The 21,208-nt window shown below is 38.3% G+C and overlaps 1 protein-coding gene across 1 annotated transcript in view; it reads left to right on the top strand.

Moving 5' to 3' along the window:
• The window catches only part of NEB (nebulin), a 204,610-nt gene extending 184,517 nt beyond the window's left edge, over positions 1 to 20,093 (top strand). Inside the window, exons 142-157 of the mRNA XM_090279733.1 lie at positions 1,234 to 1,326; positions 4,310 to 4,402; positions 4,917 to 5,009; positions 6,189 to 6,281; positions 8,089 to 8,181; positions 9,151 to 9,243; positions 9,855 to 9,947; positions 11,594 to 11,686; positions 11,984 to 12,076; positions 12,397 to 12,489; positions 13,403 to 13,510; positions 13,617 to 13,800; positions 14,117 to 14,209; positions 15,123 to 15,275; positions 15,493 to 15,599; positions 18,021 to 20,093. Coding sequence (XP_090135859.1) covers positions 1,234 to 1,326; positions 4,310 to 4,402; positions 4,917 to 5,009; positions 6,189 to 6,281; positions 8,089 to 8,181; positions 9,151 to 9,243; positions 9,855 to 9,947; positions 11,594 to 11,686; positions 11,984 to 12,076; positions 12,397 to 12,489; positions 13,403 to 13,510; positions 13,617 to 13,800; positions 14,117 to 14,209; positions 15,123 to 15,275; positions 15,493 to 15,599; positions 18,021 to 18,194 — 1,749 coding nt within the window. The 3' untranslated portion in view covers positions 18,195 to 20,093. The remainder of the gene's footprint in view (positions 1 to 1,233; positions 1,327 to 4,309; positions 4,403 to 4,916; positions 5,010 to 6,188; positions 6,282 to 8,088; positions 8,182 to 9,150; positions 9,244 to 9,854; positions 9,948 to 11,593; positions 11,687 to 11,983; positions 12,077 to 12,396; positions 12,490 to 13,402; positions 13,511 to 13,616; positions 13,801 to 14,116; positions 14,210 to 15,122; positions 15,276 to 15,492; positions 15,600 to 18,020) is intronic.
• The last annotated feature ends 1,115 nt before the right edge of the window (positions 20,094 to 21,208 follow it).

Genomic DNA, 21,208 nt, shown 5'->3' with positions numbered 1-21,208 from the left:
CCCACTGACTAGTCCAGTGAGTTCATCATTGTTTACACACGCACAATCTTGTTCACTCTCCTTGGCTGCCAGGTTTCATCGATGTTGCACAAACGGTTCTCATCATATTAACAATGGCTGGACTTTTCCCAGACAGACCTTGTGTGTGTATAAATGTATCGGTCCTCATCAAATAAACTGTTGGATATAAAAACACTGAAGTACACAGAAAAGAGATGGGGCTATAGTTAACCCTTTGAATGCCAACATCACTCCCAGCGACACTTTTTTCGATGGCTATAAATGTAAATAACAATGGAATAATTAGTATTTTGTGTTTTGTTCTCTCTTTTTTTTTTTTTAACCTCAGGTCATATATTGATATAACTTTTTCTCATGGTGAACCAAATTTCAAATTTTTATGTTTGTTCAAATACTGACATATTAATTATTTTATAATTTTTACTTACGTTTTAAGTTGTCCTTTTAATTTCATTTATCTTTGTAATAATCATCAAAACTCTATGCAGTGTGCATAATAAGGAAGCTTTTGCTAATGGACATTTTCATTGCTCCATGGTATAGCATTAACATTTTGTTTATAAACTGTTTTTCACCATTGATATCTATTGATATATTTCTCTAGTGTGAATGCTGTTTGTGTTCATTTTTTCGTACGTTATGAAGTTTTCTTTTTAAAAAATAAGCAATATTTGGCATGCTTCTTGCTTATTATCCATGCTGCTATGTGTTTTTTCAAATTATAATAATAGATTTTATAGTATGCCATATATTATACTTCAAAAGCCATACTGAAGGAAATAATTGTTATAATAAAATAATTTTAATGCAATAAATTTTTTGCTAAATTGTGTCAAAGAACACTGCTTACAAAAGAAGAGTGTATTTACTATATGTTGTGAAATTTTCAGCAAATTATTATGAATAATAATGTTTTTATAGATATTTTTTGTAAACTCCGCATTTCTCAGCAAAATAGCCTGGCATTTCTCACACGAATTTTAGCAATTACACATGGCACTCAAAGGGTTCAGTATGGAGCCCCATCCTTACCCCACCCCCAAAGAGACAAAAGAGCAACCAAGTGTCCTTGTCCTTGTTCTCCTCTGGCCCAATATCAGAATGTGGCCCCATTCAAATTAAGTGTAGAGCTGTTACTATCTAATTATGATTTTTAAAATGTGGGACTACTAATCAAACACACCATATCTGCTCCCCCTTTTATATCTACAGGTGAAGTATAAGGAAGCAATCGGACAAGGAACCCCAATCCCTGACCTGCCAGAAGTGAAACGTGTCAAGGAGACACAGAAGCACATTAGCTCGGTATTGGCCCATATGTTTGCTCTGCATGCGTTTGTGCAACCAGCCCCATCCCATTAGCTACCTAGCTCCATCTCATCCCTTCCTTCTACCAAGGGCTTCCCGGGCCTTGGGGATGGTGTGGTCCTGAGAGGAGCACTGCAATTTGCAAAAGTAGATGAGACGCCTTTGTCTTTACATGATCAAGGAACCGAAGGAACTTGGCTTCTAGATTAATCATCACACCTGCAATTTTGAAATGTGCCAACAATAGTAATAAGATTATTGGGATGATCTCAAGTTCATTAACCAAAAGATATATGTATAAACATAAAAGTAATATTAAATAATTTTACATATTTATATATACATGTGCATGTGTGTGTAGCTCAAGATATTTACCATTGTCCAGAAGACCCTAGGTAGTCTTGTGAAATTTCTATAGCCTTCTCCCCTCCCTTTCAGGATTCCTTGCCCTGTATCCTCTGCTCTCTCCTCGTAAGTGCAGTGCATGTTTAAGGTGCTAGCCCTCATCTACCCACAAGGCTATATTGTATGTTAAGCCTATTCTCTAACAGGAATTTCAGATGTGCGCACGCACACACACACACACACACACACATTTTCTCATCCATAAGCAGATTCTAAGCAATTGCTGGCTACTAGCAAGAGACTGTGAAATGTGGGTAGCAATTTATGACCAATAAAAGGCAAAGACCTTGTTCTTAGAGATCTTTCTAGTCCCTGGAGGATCTCATTTCATTTCCATTAGAAAATACTTGATTCTTCTCTTGTGTGTCATTCATGTTATGTAGACTTCATTCCCTTTCACTCCCTACTAATAGTCTGGCTTCCTGGTGGTTGAAGCTTCACTTAGAGTTTTGTGTCCACTAATCCAAGAACACTAGACGATAGCTTCTTTGTCACTTTTCATTGCTGCTGTCTGTCTCTGACTATATTTTGTTCTGCTGTCCATGATCAGTTCTGCTGCCTAGCTGGGTAAAGAAACAAAACTTCGTATAAGGTGGTTGACTTTTAATGATCCCTGAGATTTTCCTAGGAATATCAACACTAGTTGGTCATTGATTTTTAGGAATTCATCTGTGACAAAATCCCCTAGATTTGTCATGTTGCTCTTACCCAAAGAGCTAGTACACCATAGAATCCATCCATTTAAAAAGAGTTTATTCATTCCTTTAGGCTACAAATTCTTAACATTCAGAGGGAAGGAGGCTAGAGGTTCAGGAAGTTCCTCACTCTTCATGAAAATATACAGTCCTTCGAAACTACCACTAGCAGATAGGGACTTACCTCCATTAGCAAAATACCAGTTTCCATAATCCAGTAATCACCAGTGAAAATTTCAGGGAAAGATGCTCTTCCTGAAAAAGTAAACCACTTAAGTCTCCTTGTTAATGGGTGAAACCTGGTTCTTCTTTCCAACACCCTAAACAATTACAGATCAGCAAATCTATTAGCGTGCAAGTAGGATTTATTGGTGATATGTTCTCATGGAAGAGGACAGCTCTTGCTGAGGTGTGGAGAGGAAGGCAAAAGTAGGGGTGGCCAAAGGCCTCCGAAGCAAGCATGTGCTCTGGGGTGGCCTAAGGCTGGGCAGTCAGGGAGAGCCAAAAGAGAGAGTCCTTTGTTCTGAGGATTTACATAGTTGGTGGGATGGGGGTGGAGAAGTTACATATTGATTGACAGGTAAAGGTGGTGCCAGCTTTCCCAGGATGAGACATGACTACCCAAACTTAGGTAAGTGTGGAGGTCTGTTAGCCCAAATCCTTATCTTGCTCCAGATAGGTGATAGGAAGCAGTTCATTAAAGTTGGGGCAGTTACCCAGAGTGATTTATGGGCTCTTTCTGTAAGCATTAAGGACTTCTTTATAAAACAGATAGTGAACAGAGTGAGCATTTAACCAAGGTTAATTTATGGGCTGCTTCCTATGGATACTATGGACCCTTTCCCATCTCTCAGGCTTTAGGATGAAAGCAGTTTCAAAGGCTTTCTTTTCCAGATAGTGGAAAGGAGACATAGAAATTCAAGGACTGCCCTCCTTCTGTGTTAGCATGGTGTTTCCTGTGATGTGGGAACTCCTGGCAATATTATCAGACCAGGTTCAGGACTGCTGAGTTAGTGGGTGAGACATGTATTCCTCCTCCTCCCTGTCTTGGTTTACTATTCATCCTACCTGAGTGCCAAAAGGCGTTTCCTGGGAACCGGGATGTTAGAGGCTGGTCAGCAACAGCAGTACGATCTCAGAGTTCTTCCTATGCCATCTCCTGCCTCATCCTCATATTAAGGGTACCTAGAGACTAGTGGCCAGTTAGGAATTTTCAGTAGAAAATACAAAGCAAACAGAAAATTCTCAATAACCTTGAAGGAAGAGAACAGCGGTTCTCAACCTGTGGGCCACGACCCCTTTGGGCATCGAATGACCCTTTCACAGGGTCGCCTAAGACCATCAGAAAACACATATATAATTACATATTGTTTTTATGATTAGTCACTATGATTTAGTTATGATTGGGGGTCACCGCAACATGAGGAACTGTATTAAAGTGTCGCGGCATTAGGAAGGTTGAGAACCACTGGAATAGAGTATCGTGTAATTAGAAAATTTTAAATGAAGCTATCTATTTATTAAGTAAAATAGATTTTTTGTGGACCTACTAAATTAAAGTCACTAAGACAAGATGTTACAAAATGGAGAGCTTTTTCTCATTGTTGAATTTATGACTCCTATTTAGAGCATTTTAGGAATGCACCAACTGCTCACTATAGAAAATACACAATTTAGTGGACAGTTTTCAAGGTAGTAAAATGACTACTTCTGAAGACAGAATATAAATATTTGTGGAATTTCTTTTCCTTTTTCCTTGAGTGTCATATTTGAAAGCAAGATTATCTTTATGAGTTTCCACCAAGTAGTGCACATGTAACTGTAATACACAGGATTCACAGTCATTTTACCTTTTTGGGTATTCTAATTATCTCCTACAGGTTATGTACAAAGAAAACCTGGGCACAGGCATCCCAACCTCTGTCACTCCAGAGATTGAAAGAGTCAAACGCAATCAAGAGAACTTTAGCTCGGTATTTATAAATATATTAAATAAGAAACTCAATACCCCATTAAAAAATTACCAGAATAACCTACCATCCTTTTTTTAAAAAGTAACATCTTAACAACAATTCTGTGTGTACTTGTGTTTGTGTGTGTGTGTTTGTGTGTGTGTATGTGTGTGTGTTATTACCAGACCTAAACCATCTGGACTTACACAAAGTGACTCATCTTTCTGATGGTACTTTAATACTTTCAGCAACTGACAAGTGTGAGTACTTAGATATGAAATACTATAAGTAAAATTAACACAAGATTCCTCATCACTATACTCATATCCTATAACTCAATGCTTTTCCATTGTATTTTTTCATTCTCCGAATTAGTATTGTAGACTTTATTAAAATTGGAAGTAAAAACACTACTGTTACTAAACCTTATTCACTAAAAAACTCCCCCCTCACACACTTCATCTTTAAATTTTTCCCTTCCTTAATCATCATGTTCATTTTGAATGTCTTCTGGGTACTTTCTTGTATCTCACAGGTTTTGTACAAAGAAAACTTGGGGACAGGAACCCCATCATCTATCACTCCAGAGATGGAGAGAGTCAAACGCAATCAAGAGAACTTTAGCTCGGTATTTCTTAGGGGACAGAAATAAAATCCCTTAATTCTTATTTAAAATAATATTTTAACACATGACAAACATTTGATTTTTCTTCCTATAAAATTACTAAATTCATATTCAAATGATACCAAATATTACCTCAGTTTTCAACCTAAATCTAATTTAGTATTTACTTAGTTCTGGTGTGAAATTTTAACTGTTTTTCCTAAAATATAGTATTGACCACCTTCCTTAAATGTCTGTAATACTCAGTGTTTCCTTCCTCAGATTGCCCTAGAATAACCCTAGGTGTTTCTAACTGGTGTGGTACATGTCAAAAGTAAAATCTAACATGCCTTTAAAAGGTCAATGTTAATTAGAATTTTAGTGGTATTTATTCTGGCTCTATTTGATGTATTTTTTGTTTGCAGCTTTTCTTAAAAGAACGTGATTCTTAAACATTTTCACTCAAAGACAACATAGCAATTTTGAGTAACTCAGAAACACAGATTTCCTTGGCCGAGCTATTTTTGTATACCACCCAAGATACAACTGAGCTTTCCTTTGGAAGTTTCAGGATCATTGAAAGCTACTATTTATGTAGCTTTTAATTTGTTAATACTTATTTTATTCCCTTAAACCTTTCTCTCTCTCATTCCCTAATTTAGAGTTACCAACAACCCATTATGGATATTAATTTTAATTAATTTGAATGCTATTTGATAAGGCCTAGTCCTTCTGTCTTTGAGAGAAGGCCTATGTAAGTTACTTCTGCCTACATCCAGGCAGCTGTGTCTGTATTAATGCTACTTAGAGACATACATCATGTTGTGTGTGACTGCATGTCCAAAGGTGGCCTATAGTTGTTCTAGTTCTTAAAGTTATTTAGGCCTATTTTACATAATTATGAAAACAAGCAAACAAAACACTTTTAGAGATTTTTTAAAAATATTTTCTAAAGATTTTATTTATTTTAGAGAAGGAAGGGATAGATAGATCGATAGGTTGCCTCTCACATGCCGCCAACTGGGACCTGGCCCACAACCCAGGCACGTGCCCTGACTGGGAATTAAACCAGTGACCTTTCGGTTTGCAAGACAGCACTCAATCCACTGAGCCACAGCAGCCAGGGCTAGAGACTATTTTAAAGATTATGTCTACTTAAAACATGGGTCCAGGCTGATTTGATTGTTGGTTTTGTGCACACAGATATTGTACAAAGAGAATTTGAGCAAGGGGACCCCCATACCTGTCACTCCTGAGATGGAGAGAGTCAAATGCAATCAAGAAAACTTTAGCTCGGTATTTCGCAGAAAGCTCCTTTAACTCCATATTAAAAAAAATAATAACTTTCTATGAATCTAAACTTAATTATAAGTTCCCTTAAAATTATCAGTTTAACAATTTTTACAAAAATCTCATCAACTGAATCCTTCTGTTTTCCAGATCTTTAACCACTATTTGATTCTAACATTTTATACTTTCTATAATAGTCCCTTAAAACTTTTAATTGGTTCCTTCCCTTCTGTTTTCACCTTTTATGTTACTACTGAGATTTTGAAGTTAATTGATGTCCAAAACAACCCCAAGCATTGTAGCTCTTATTTACTTGGAAGTCTTTTTGTTCAATGTTTCTGGGTTAACATTGCAAGAAAAGACACAGGATTGAGGCCCCATGTAAAAATAGCGGCTCTTGCTTGGGAACAGGGATTACCTCAACATAAATCCTATCTAGGTAAACAACAGTACTGAGACAGAAAATGGACCCAAAAAAATCTCATCTTAATACTTGTCTTAAACAAGCCATTTCATGAATTAGAAATTCAAACCTTCTGATTTGTTTTTAACACACAAATCAGATCATAAACTCAATTTAATGTTATTTTCTCTTGTATTATTATTGCTGAAAACCTCTGTAATCTTAAAGTCTGTAAAACTTCTATACAAGGATTTTAGATTCAGGTATAAAAATATGAATCAGATCTAATCAAATGTTATTAGGAAAATTTAGCTCGATTTTTTTAAGGGGAATGGGAAGAGGTTTGATACAAAATATTTTTTAATTGCCAGTTTAAATACTTTCTTAAAGTTTGAGTCTTTCACACAACTAGATTCATTTCTTTCTTTGGTCCCACTGTCTTTTTCTAAATTTTTATTTTTATTTTTCAGTTACATTTGACCTACAATATTAGCTTCAAGTGTACAACATAGCGATTAGACATTTATGTAACTTATAAAGCGATCACCCCAATAAGTCCCACTGTATTTTTATTTTGTTTTCCTTTGTTTTTAATTACTCTTTACTAACAATCTTTTGATTTTGCTTAAATTTTCAATGTAAATTAATATTACTTCTGGCTGTTATTGTCACTGTTTTACTTGTCAGTTTATTATTATTATTCCTTCCTTTGCAAAGGTTTGCATTAATTTTTCAAAATTATCTTCAATTATTTCCTTCTATACTAGAGTAAGTATATTATTATTTATAACTATTTAAGATCTTGATTACCCTGATGATCCTGGAGATTTTCTTTCTTAAAGTAAGCGTTTGTGTTAATTTTTACACAAGTTAGCTGAAGCTTTTATGATACCATGGGAAATAAACAGTGCTATGTAGTGACTTGTAGACTTGACCACCTCTCCAGTTTGAAGTTCCTTAGCAAAAACCAAGTTTGCCATATGCATAGATCTGGTCTGGGGTTTTAAATATCTGTTACTATGTAAAGCAAATGTTCTGAGTAGGGAAAATAAATATTTGCCAATCCAATTTAAAAAATAAGCTTTCTAAAAAAAATCTTTCTATTTACACTAAGCATTTTAGTGCTCTTATGAAATTAGCATTTGTGTTTTCCTTATTTCCTGATACAGGAAACAAGCATTTAATGTATGAGTTAGAGTAAAAGTCATTGTATCAAATACACTGGCACTTTAGCTAAGAATAGATGGTGCATGTTCTCGTCCAATCTGTGCTTGAAGGTACAAGTTGACTTGGTGAAGTTGTCTTTCTTATTTGATGTCGAAGTCTCATACGAGGTTCCCTGCAAGATAGAGAGGAAAGGGCTGTGTTGACTGCTCTTGTTTTTTCTGGATGCTTTCTTGTGTCGTACAGGTGTTATATAAAGACAACCTCGGGAAGGGGATTCCGATTCCCATCACTCCAGAGATGGAGAGAGTCAAACACAATCAAGAAAACTTTAGTTCGGTATTTAAAAGAAAAAAAAAAAAAAATCCCTTAATTATTTTAAAAATGTTCTTAAAATCTAATTAACTTATCCCAATAAAAACTATGACACGTCTTGTTTGCAACTTAATGCTATCATTTCCTATGAATTAGTTTCCCTGTTTCAGTTAAACATTAATATAATCACTTGACTTAAAAAAAAGTGTTGGGTATTACATTCCTGGCTTTAAAAGCATAAAATTCTCAATGTCTAAGCACCCACATTTATCCTGCTTTGGCAAATTTGATCTGAACATAAGCTTACAAAAATTTATTCTGCAGCAATCGGACTGCTGGCTTCACTTCCTGTCTTAACCTTCTCTGTTCCTACTGGTATTTGTACAAATATTTTCAAGTTTCTTTTTTCCTTTTAGTATTAACATGATTTTTTGCATCTTGTCATTACTCTCCATTTGCCTTAAAAATGATTAATTTTCCCCAATATGTTCACCCAAACTAAAAATTAAATACTTGGACTTCTTTTGAAAGTCAACAAAAGAAGATGTGTGTGTGTGCGTATATCTTCATATATGCAATATTTATAAAACCCAAATAGCTTTATGTGGTTTATTAATAACATTTCCAAATCAAAAATAACTTCTTTGGTTCTCTCTCTGTCTCTTGCCCTTTTAATTTTTTCCCCTCCTCATAACAAGCTGGGAAGGGCTAATTGTTCCCTTTGGTGGTGCTCTCATTGCTCGGTGCTGCAGATTAGTTCAAACAACACAGATCATAAACCTTTCCTGTCTCTTAGTTTTCACTGCTCTTTCCTGCATTCCTTTGCTTTTAAGGTTGTCTCTAGGCTCATCCAGGTTGGATCTAGAAGCTTGTGGAATTTCCCTTCCTCCAACTCATTGTCTTCCTCTTTGCCCTCTGCTCCCCTGGCTAGCACCACAGAGGGGGAAAGCGGCTGACTGCTGTTTTTGTTCTGGATGCTTTTTTATCATGCAGGTGCTATACAAGGAAAACGTGGGGACAGGAATTCCAGTCTCCATCACTCCTGAGATGCAGAGAGTCAAACACAATCAAGAAAACCTTAGCTCGGTATTTTGGACAGAAAGGGAAAAGATGCCATTTAACTTCATAATTAAATTGATACTAAACATGTATTATTTTCTTAAACCCACTTCCCTTCCTTTGCTTCTAATATACCCACTTAGCAAAAGGTCATACCAACTTTTGCATTTCTATAATATTATTATTGATTCTTTTTTTTTTTTAATTTCAGTTAATTCTGATTTCTATTCCATCTGGTATTTTTAAATATTTTTTAAACCACCTTATCTTTTAGTTTGCTTGAATAACAGTAAAACTGAGTTCTAACCATCTTAAATCCCCACACGATTGTTTATTAGGTACCATGCTTGTAGAGATGAAAAAATAACATGGATATCTCCTGCAGCCTTACCTCCACCCCCCTGACCCCCCTACCCCCACCGCCCCCACAGCTGAGGTCCTTGGAATGCTGGAGGGTGTTTCCCTATCTCAAGAATGGCTGCCATTAAAATAGTTTGTGGTATCTTGTCAGTGTATGCCTCTGGGCTTCTTAGACCGCTGTGTAATTTCGTAACAAGGAAGCTGAACTCACCTTTAAAATCTCACAACAAACGAAATGGTACTTATGGTTGTTTTCTGAATGCTTTCTCATCACACAGGTGTTATACAAAGAAAACTTGGGCAAGGGAACCCCTTTAGCTGTCACTCCAGAGATGGAGAGAGTCAAACACAATCAAGAAAATATTAGCACGGTACTTTGGCAAGAAAAGAAAAAAACCAAACTACTCTTTAATGATTTAAAATAATACATATTAATCCTACCTTTTAAAAACAGCTTAAGTATTGTGAAGTTCTTTATCACATTTATCCCCTTTTCCAATAGGGCTACTCTGAGCCTTAACCTCATAATAACAAGATTGCGTTAATCCATAATTTAAAACTCTAATATCAGGAAGTAACAAATTTTCCAATAAAACACTGTTTTGTTCATTTCTCCCCAGACTTATTCTTTATTCACTAACCCCAAGGTCTCTTTGTTTTATATACTCCTGAAATTTGGGAGGTGGCAAAATAGATGTAAAAGGGGCTCTTTGTGGTACATTGGAGTTGTGCTTTTTGTGTGTGTGTTTTTGCACCTATGAAGGTTCTCATCTACCCTGTCTGATTTAGACAAAGAGACCTTGGGAAAAATAATCTTGATCCTGTCCTTCAGAAATAATGACATAAATTAAGATTTAATAGGCTTTGGCAAATGGTTATCAATTAACTGAAAAAGGAAAATGTCACTCTGTTTTTTGTTTTACCAATTTTAGGTCTTCTTGTTCTTTTGTCTTTATCATGGTCTTTAACTGCTAACTTAGTTAACCATTTCCTGTAAGCCTGTGCTCTGTGACATTATGTATGTTGATAAATAATTGGGGGTGGGGCGGGGTCTGTGTTGGGATGGCTCCAGCTTACTAGTGAAGAACCTCGTGGCCCCCCATGTCAGCACTGTCTATAGTTGAGCACCGGGCTTCAAAAACCTCAGTGTGCACCAGAATCACCTGGGGCTTATCAACCAGATTGCTGGGTCCTGCCCCCACAGTTTCTCATTCTGTAAGTCTAGTGTGGGCCAGAAAGTGTGCATTTCTAACAAGTTCTCAGATGATGCTGGCCTTGCTGCCCAGGGACTCCACTTTGAGAACCATCACTTTAACAGAATTCTTCCTTTAGAATGGAATTCCCCAAACTTTCTGTGTCCCCAAGAATGACACTGAGGAAAACAGGGAGGTTGAAGATTTGTCATGAGATGTTATTGCTTTTTATTGATTTACCATGATAGTGATATAATTGCTGAAAACATTTTCCCTTACTGATAAGTTTGACGTTGTGGTAAACCAAAGCAAGAGGAACAGCACAGATGATAGCAAGGAAACAAGAGAGGAGAAATCCTTTGCTTGTTTGAGGGCCCATGGTTTTACTGAGTTGTCTATGTGAGTTTAAATGCTGCAAAAAGGTCAAGTTTCCCACTGCAAAACCAGGAGCAGCGTCAACATTCTCGGTGGAATTCAAGCCCAGACCCCTAAATCCTGTTTAGCTGGTTTGTCAAGTGCTTGGAATTCATAGAGGAGGGCAGAGTGAAGGAGGTCCCGCATCTCCCTGGGGCACCTGCAGTTCGGTCCCACAGCTGCAAGGATGGCAGTGCAGGGTCCTGCCCTGGGTGTGTGTGTCTTGCTGGAACTACTACATCAACTTCCTTTGGAAGCTTAATTCTTTCATCTAACCTCACTGCCCAAATGTTTGGGCACCCTGTGCCTCTTAGCGGGTTATCTGTTCTGTTGAATCTTTTGGTAAGTGTAATCCTTTTTTTTTTTTTTTTTTTTTTTTTTGGCTTTTTGGGTCCATTGGACTCATGTAGGTTTTGTACAAAGAAAATATGGGGAAAGCCACCCCAACCCCTGTCACTCCAGAGATGCAGAGAGTCAAACGCAATCAAGAGAACATTAGCTCGGTATTGTCATGAGAAACGGAAGTGCTTTTAATTTTGCAAAGTAACCCCTGCCGTTTGGCCTGCTCCTAACTCCATCCCAGGTTAAAAATAAGCAAAATGCCCATTTTGTAGAACCTCCTCTAAATGACAAACTACATTTAGCGTTGCTATTAACCATTTTTTAAGCTTTCTTCTTGAGAGCTATTCTCACTAATAGTAGTAGATTAAACATGGAATTTTCTCCCCATAATTGCATTGTATTTAACAGCCTGAAAATTGCCTCCTAGTGACTCTTGGCTCCGACTTTGTATCTCACAGGTGTTATACAAAGAGAACCTGGGGAAACCGACCCCCACACCCTTGACTCCTGAGATGGAAAGAGTCAAACGCAATCAAGAGAACTTTAGCTCGGTATTTCAAAAAGGAAAAAAGGAATTGTTACCCCTTTAACAAGTCTGGCAAACACGGTTATACCACTAATTTATCTCACAGTTTCCCCCCAACTTTCATTTATCTATTAAAATTCTTCTTTATCCACTGAAAAACAACAAACCAATACCTCCAGCCCAACTTCACCTTTTGCTTTAGACAATAACATTTTAATGGCTTAATATTCCTGAAGTGTTTCTTATAGAGTGTGATATAATTGAGCCGTAACACCAAGCTAGATGATGGTTTTCAGAAACGGTTTTCTGCTCTCTGATGTCTGGATGCTCTCTTGGCTCCTCTAGGTTTTGTACAAAGAAAATATGAGAAAAGCAACTCCGACACCTGTTACTCCAGAGATGGAGAGAGCTAAGCGCAACCAAGAAAACATTAGCTCGGTATTTTCTAGGATTAAAAAATAATAATAAAAAAGGAATGCCACAACTTGGACAATAACATTTTAACATCATAAAAATGTGTTTTTCTCATTCAACTGAAAAACACACTAAAATAAAAAAGAAGAGAGAGAAATGCAACATCTTGGAAAATAACATTTTAACACCATAAAAATGTACACTTTCTTATTCCACTGAAAATTTACACTAAAATTAACACACCTGTGCTTTTAGATTCCAAATGATCATACTAAGACATAACAAGTTAATTGCCAATGTTTCTTCACCCTTTTTACTTTACTCTCAGGTAGTTTTATGTAACCAACTGTAACAAATTGACTTCCTAACACCCTTTAGCCTTCAGCTTTCCTTTAGTTTTAAGGTATGCTATGAAACAGGTAATACTCTGCAATGGATGCCTTCTCTGGTTTTGATGTTTTGGGTTTTCCGTGTCTGGAGGACTTTGATTTCTGTATTTTCATATTGGTTTATAAAATCAGAACAGAACCAAAAAAAAAAAAATCACTTGTTTGAAAGGATAGTTCTTTCAAATGTCAATATCACATTTAGCACCAAATACCATCTGACCTGCTGGTGCTAGTGCTACAGTTCCCAGCAAATTCAAGAGACCATGTTTTTCCTTTTCCTTTCAAAATTACACTGTGCCTCTTCACCTTTGAAAATGAATGTTACATTTTCGAAGTCAAAGCAGATTCTTTCTCTCCAGGTGCGAGCCCTGCCCACCGTCCTCTTGCTAGCCTGTTCCATCCTTAGTCACGGGTCTTGCTGGGTCCCTTCAGCAGACTCAGCTTTCCTCCCAGCTCCTTCCATCTCCATCTGTCAGAAAGGTTTATTGAGGCTTCAGAATGAGGACAGTATGGTGAACTATACTCATTCATGGTTTCTCCTCCATCAGGTTCTTTATTCTGACAGCTTCCGGAAACAAATACAAGGCAAAGCTGCCTATGTCTTGGACACCCCAGAAATGAGACGGGTGAGGGAGACCCAACGCAACATCTCAACAGTGAGTTGGAAACTCTTTAGGATTGGATGGCCAGACTGGGGGAACATGGGAGAAAGGAAATGATCACACCACCTTATTTTCACAAAGTGAATTCATGAAATTTCAGGTGAAATATCATGAAGACTTTGAGAAACACAAGGGTTGCTTCACACCCGTGGTGACAGACCCGATCACTGAACGAGTAAAGAAGAATACACAGGACTTCAGTGACATTAACTACCGTGGGATTCAGAGAAAAGTGGTAGAAATGGAACAGAAACGAAATGACCAGGATCAGGAAACCATTACAGGTGACTGAGCCCTGGGAGGGGAAATCAGCTTTAAGTGAAGTGGGTAGAAGGACAAGTGATATTACCTATATCAATGCAAGGGATAAAGACCTCAATCTGTACTTTCATTGGGTGTGAAAGAAAACCTCTATTATTTTACAGTTTGCAAACCTGACCTCTTTCTACCTATGCTTTGATCTCCACTGAGGGGAAGACATGACTAAACATAAGCTAAATTAATGTTATTCAGTCCTTCTATGATTAAGTTTGTATCTTGGTTTCCAAGTTATTGAGAGAGTCCAAGAATATCTGCTCTGATCCTTAATCTCACTTTCAGGTTTACGTGTCTGGCGTACTAATCCTGGCTCAGTGTTTGACTACGACCCAGCAGAAGACAACATTCAATCCAGAAGCTTACACATGATTAATGGTATGTTATGCTACAAAAGGATTCCAACAAAAATGTCACCATTTAGTGAGCTAGAGTCATGACTTTCTGAAGTTCCTTTCCTCTAGAGTTTCCAATGTCCTGAGTTGCCCATTCAGCATAAAAATACCTCGACTAGTGGGCCAAACTTATTTTCTAGACAAGTTTCATTGCTTCAGTATGTCTCCCTCATATCCCATTATTATTTTTTTCCTAAAGAAAAATGGGGCTAGTAGACCTTTCTTTTGGAGAATTAATGAAAAAAATACATAAGCAAAGGGAAGAGAGAATGGATTTGACCTTTAGTAACTTTCTGAAAACTCTTTATGTCAAGGAAGATTAGTCATACAACCAAGGAAGACACATGCATGTCTTGGTGCCTTCTACTCATGTTAGAAAGTAAAGTAAGATGCAGTGCCTGTCCTCAGAGGATTTACACTCTATGGATGAAGACAGAGAAGTAAATCAGTGGTTACAACTTGACAGTGCAGTTTTAAAGGTCGGCACATGGACTGTGGGAACACAGAGAAAGGGCATCTAAATTGATCTGGAAGTTAGGGAGAACTTTCTGGAGAAATCAGAGGTGGAGCCTGAATATGAATATTACTATCTGCTCATTTTGGTGAGCCAGGAAAATGGGCTGGAGGGCGGGAAGGAGTGGTCTCAGGGACAGACCCCAGGCTTAGTAGCCTGGCTGTACTACTTAACTGTTACCTGCCCTTCGGTAATTTACTTAAACTTTTACCTGGAAAATGAGGGTGACACCATATATCGTAAGAGTTTTCAGGGTTTCATCCATGGAAACTTAAGACCATGCTTGGTAATAAACAGAAACTAATGGAGATTCAATTACTGTTAGAGATTACTGACATCAAAGTTTTATCTCTGATCTTTCTCAAAATCTCACCTCTCCCAGCCCAAGCGCAACGCCGGAGCCGCGAGCAGTCGCGATCAGCCAGTGCGTTGAGCATCAGTGGTGGCGAGGAGAAGTCTGAGCACTCAGAAGCTGCTGACCACCACCTGTCCTCCTACAGCAATAGCGGCATCTTCTTCTCTGCAAGCTCAACAGGTGCAAGATTACTATACAATATATATTACTATATATATTCTTTCTTCTCAAATGGTGGAGGGGTATGTGAGTTAAATGTTTCATTTTCATTTCTCCTTTCTTGGAAATCATTCTATTTAAATTGGGGGAAAAGACAGCACTGCTGAGCTGCTAAACACAGATTTAATGATGTCTGGCTACGGTTTCTTCTTATAAACTCTTTTTTCCTTCCCTTTAGCTTACAAACATGCAAAAACCACAGAGCTCCCACAACAACGTTCATCTTCAGTTGCCACCCAACAGACAACGGTATCCTCTATCCCATCTCACCCATCTACTGCTGGAGTAAGTAAATAATAATGAACTTACTCAAGTCATTCTTAGTAGTTGATATGTGCAAAAATAATTATAGGTATTCTGACATTTTTAACCAAACCTTCTGTTTTATATAATGCTTTTTTTTTTACTACACATCTTTGGTTAACAGTAATATCAGAAAACTTTCATTACAAAACTATAGTTAAAAAGCACTATTCAGCGCCAGCTGGTGTGGCTCAGTTGATTGGGTATTGTTCTGCAAATTGAAAGGTCCACAGTTCATTTCCTGGGCAGGGCACACACAGGTTTGGTCCCAATCAGGATGCCTGTGGAAAGCAACCAATCGATGTTTCTCTCACATTGATGTTTCTCTCCTTCTCTTTCCCTTTCCCTTCCCTGTCTCTAGAAATATCAAAAATTAAAACAATCTTTTTTAGAAAACACTATCCAATTTTTTTTTTTAAACTAAAGAAAATAATTAATTTGGGCTCTTTGGTCCCACCTACTAAACCAGAACATCTGCTTCTTGGAATCATTCTTCAAGAATATATCAGTTCATACAGTACATGTCACACATATAAACATGTCATATCTTAGACCTCTCCCCCTAATGGGAGACCAGGCCCACACCCTGGTCATGGGTCCTGACCAGGAATCAAACCGGTGACCCCTCAGTTTGCAGGCTGGCACTCAATCCACTGTGCCACACCAGCCAGGGCTCATCAGATTACTTTAAATTTCTCAATTTAAGACCCTGGATCGCATTTATAATATCACAAAAACATTATTCTTTAAGATTGAAATAAATATTTGTATAAAGAAATCTATCTTTACTAAAAGATGTAAATGAAGATCTTAATAAGCATCTATTTAGGAAGGGAATCTTGTAGGTGTCACTTCTCCTGAAGTAAATCCATAAATTCAAGGCAATTCCAATCTAAATCCCAATAGCATTTTTTAAAATGCAGTATGTTAATCCTAAAATCTATTTGAAACACTAAAGGTGCAAGAATAATCAAATAAAATTTGAAAATGACTTAACCATGATAGAGTAAAAAATATATAAAGCTATCATAATTAAATATGATTTAGCATAGGGATAGATAAAAGAAAGATAAACTCCAAAAGTGGACCCTAAAATAATTATAAACCAGCAGGAAAAAAAGCAAATTGTAAACTACTACAGCATACTACTGGTATGCTCCCAAATTCACAAAATGAGGAATATACCTGCAATATTATTATGGTTTTTCAAATTTTTTTCCAATACACAAGAGCAACCTCCTCCAAAGGGGATAAATGGGCATATATAATACAAGCACATTCTTTTTTCACACAGACCCATGCATAGCCATACTATTACCGTACTATGAAGTTCATCATTTGAAGCATACAAGTCCAGTGATTTCTTTTGTTCATTTACACTGCTGTTCAACATTATCATAATACAATTTTAGAACATTTTCAGTACCCTAAAAAATACCCTTGTGTCCATCAGCAGCTGCTCTCCATTGTGAGCCTTTCCCTCCCCCTCCATCCAATGCTAGGCATCCACTAATGTACTTTTTGTCTCTATATATTTGCCTCTATATATGTATTGCCATTTCATAAAAATGAAATCACACAATATAGGATCTGTTGTGACTGGCTTCTTTTACTTCATGTTTTAAATTTCATCTGTATTGTATCATATTTCAGTACTTTATTCCTTTTTATTACCAAATAATATTCCAGTGTATGGAGATACTACTTTTTAAAAAATTTTATTTATCTTGGGCATTGGAGTTGTTCTTACTTTTTGGCTCTTATGAATAATATCACTATGAATAAACATGTGTGTACAAGTTATTGTATGGACATGTTTGCATTCCTGTGGGGTATAAACCTAGGAGTGGAACTTCTGGGTCATATGGGAACACTATGTTTATCATGGGAGGAACTCCCAAAACTGTCTTCCAAAATAGCTGCACATTTTATGTTCCCATCAGCAATTTACAAAGGTTCTAATTTCTCCACATCCTCCCCAACACCTGTTACTGTCTTCTTGATTTTCACCATTCTGGCGTCTGTGAAGTGCCACCTCATTGTGGTTTTGATTTGCATTTCCCTGATGACTAGTGATGCACATCTTTTCATGTTTTTATTGGCTCTTTGTATACCTCTTTTGGAGAATTCAGATCCTTTGACCCCTCTTATTATTATTTCTTTGGTAGGAGTTCTTTCTATATTCTGGATAGTAATCCCTTATCAGGTATATGATTTGCAAATATTTTCTCCTATTTTGTGAGTTGTCTATTTACTTTCTTGGTGGTAGTTCCATATTCTTTTGGGGGCAACTTAAATTTATGGAGTAAGTTGTAAGAGACCTAAAAATTGGATGTTTGGGTTAATTGTATATATCTAATGTAAATCTAATATATCCCCCCCCTTTTCCATCTTCATGAATAGAAAATTTTCCGTGCCATGTATGACTATATGGCTGCTGATGCTGATGAGGTGTCCTTCAAAGATGGAGATGCTATAGTAAATGTTCAAGCTATTGATGAAGGTTGGATGTATGGCACCGTGCAAAGGACTGGCAGGACCGGCATGCTCCCAGCCAACTATGTTGAAGCTATTTAGGGATTTCAAAGAATCATGCCTGTCTACAGCACCTACAAAGCCTGCTGTCAGTGGTATTTCAGTTCAGACTCTCCGTTATTACCCAAGTTCTCAAGCTGCCTAATAGTTTTCCTGTGTCAATAAGATCCATGCTTCTGCCATCCTTTAATTTGTTCATATATGAACCCAAATAATTCTCCAGTAAAAAAGAAAAAGGTTAGCATCACTAATCTGTACAATTATTAAACTGGTTTACTTCCTCAATATCTTCTGGACTTGCATGTAAAACAAGAGATAACATTAAACCCATAGTTCATTATTTTTTAAATTGCCACAATTAAATTTTCTTTTGGGTTTTAAAATAAGTTTAATTTCAGAATAAACATTTACAAAGTTTCTATAATACTATATTATTGCTGTATCAACCCAGGTCTTTCTCCATTATCAAAGTGTTTAACATTATTTTTTTTCTAAACCAAGGATTCTGAATATGAACACATTAAAGAAAAATGGCAGAGACTATCACCTTTTCCTCTGTTACTGAATGCTGATGCTTTTATTTCTAATCCAGTTCTGAAGTTACAAATTGATAGTAAATATAAACTGGTGTACACTAGTAACTAATAAAAGCTTTATTCTGCAACAAACATCACTGATAGAATGAACATTATTTAGTTTTAATAGTTTTATGATCTACAAATAAAAAATTTAATAAAGCAAATGCCTTACACTTGACTTCACTAAAAAATAAACTTTAAAAGAATGTACTGTTAAAAATGCACAATTATATACTTTCTCAAAACTCTAGCCATACTTGTGTTCAGCAAGCTTCCCTTATGGCTCAGCTTATACAGTTTTAGGAACAGTGGGGGATCCAATCTTAACCTCAGAGGATATTTTTCTCCTCTGTATCCAGTGGGCTGGCAGTAGGTGACAAAGGCATTAAAGGGGCAAAAGGTGGAGTGTCAACTAATGATGACTTAATGATCAAGTTTGCAGAGCACCCTTTCTAGAAAAGCAAAAGATCTGTCCGTGCTACATTAGTAATATTGCTGTCCTCATGAGGCAGGATAGTAAGAAGCCAGGAAAATTCCCTGGCAAGTAGAATAGGGAAACTGAGACAGACAGCTGATTTAAACTGGCCTTGTCCAGAACCCTGACATACCTGCCCCCTTCTCTGTTGCACAACCATTCCCTTAAGCATTAAGCCTTCAGAACAATGAAGTTCTGATCAGCATCAAATAATCTTTGTGTTAACACAGAGTTGTGGACAAACTAGAGACAATATCTAGGCCTCAGCTGTATTTCAGCTCCAGGCCCAGAGAAGCATCAAAACCAGATGAAGTGATGCCATGGCTGACACCAGAACCAGCTACAATGACTAACGACCCTCAGCCCTGGAGCCGACCAATCGGTAGAGACCACAACCCTGAACCTTTATGCTCATTTTGATGCATGAGCATATTAAAGACACCTGAAAAGCTGATGGATATTCTATTGAGATCCTTCCCTGAGATCTCTTCTAAAATTCCTGCCTTTAGAAAACAGATAAAAACCCTTAAAACAAAGGACCCAGAGCATATGCTCTGTCTCTCTAGAACACGCCCACACCTTCTTTCTTCAGGTGTGTATCTTTGCTTGCTTTCTCCTAAGCTCTAAGGGTCCCCTCAAGACTTGCACCCAGGGGAGCAGCAGGCAACAGCAGCTTGTCCAAGCTAACCCCATGAGCCTGGATTCAAGGGCCCTTCTTTTGCCTCTGCAATTTATTTTCTGAGTCCAGCAGCCCAACTGGCTCACTTCTGCTTCTGTGACTTTCCTTCTAAAAGGCCAAGGCAGCTCTCTGAGCAGCCCACTGGAATCTTCTCTTCGAGCGTACTTTCACTTTGCATGCTAAATAAACTTCCTTTTTCTCATGCTAGAGTTCTTGGCTCTGAATTCTTCCTTTGAAGGACTCAGGAACCGAGAGCCAACACTTAAAGTAATACTCGAGCTTTTTTTTTTAAATCCGCTTCATTAATGAGGCAGGTGAGAGGCCCAGGCCTGCCAGTGGGAGCAGATCATGGACGGGAGTTCAGGATAACTCCCTGGGAGTCTCCCCTTCCTCATAAAGGGAGCTAGGGCCCAGAGTGGCCCCCACCCATTGCCAGGAGCACAGAGAAGGCCCCTTGCAGGCTGGCGCTGGGTGGAAGGGCCCCTGTAGGCCTGAGCATGCAGTGAGAAGAGACAGGGAGCTGAGGAGCCACCCCAGGAGGACTGGATGGAGGAAGTGGCCTGCTGGAGAGGTGGGGAGCAGTAGGTGGTGCAGTGGGTAGTAGGAGGTGAGAAGTAGGTGATAGGGAGCCAGTGTCTCAGGCACCATTGGGTAAGAGGACAGGGGCTGGAGGATCTTGGGTGGGGTGGAAGGCACAGAAGGAAGGGGCCACAGCCCCCTCTGCCTGTCCCTCCTGTGCTCTTGACTTGTCAGCCCTATCTGCCTGTCTGTCCCTCTTGCTTTTACCATCTGACCCAGCAGGCAGTTCTGCCCTCTCAGCCCTCATGACTGGGGTATCAAGGGATGGGTGGTCCTGAGTCAGCCTGGAGGCCTCTGGGGCAGGGGTGTGGAGCTGGCAGAAGAGGAACCCTGGGGCATCCAGGGTAAGGCAGCAGTGGTCAGAGGTAGGGCATGGGTGAGAGATAGCAACAGAGCTCGGAGATGGGAATGTGGGGTACAGAAGTGCAACCATGGGTACAGAGATGTGGCCATGAGGACAGAAATGGGACCACAGGGACAGACAGTGCAATGAGGAGAGGTGGGCCAACAGTGCTAAGGACAACCAAGGACATCAGAATGGGACTGGAGAAGAGGTGACAAAATGGCTGTCAGACATGGGCCAGTGGGGTCATGCAGGGCTGGGGATCAGAAATGGGTCAGTATCATCAGATGGGGCCAGCGAGCAGGAATTTGCTGTGGTGCAAATGCGAGGCAGGTCCATGAGATCAGAGGCTGTGACGGACAGGAGGGCTGGAGCCAGGGGAACCACAGTGAAGATAGAAGG

This window comes from Furipterus horrens, unplaced genomic scaffold, assembly GCF_987537825.1.
Source record: "Furipterus horrens unplaced genomic scaffold, mFurHor1.1.pri manual_scaffold_1, whole genome shotgun sequence".
Lineage (NCBI taxonomy): Eukaryota > Metazoa > Chordata > Mammalia > Chiroptera > Furipteridae > Furipterus > Furipterus horrens.
Note: the sequence above shows the minus strand (reverse complement) of the source record. Positions and strands in the feature narration are given on the sequence as shown.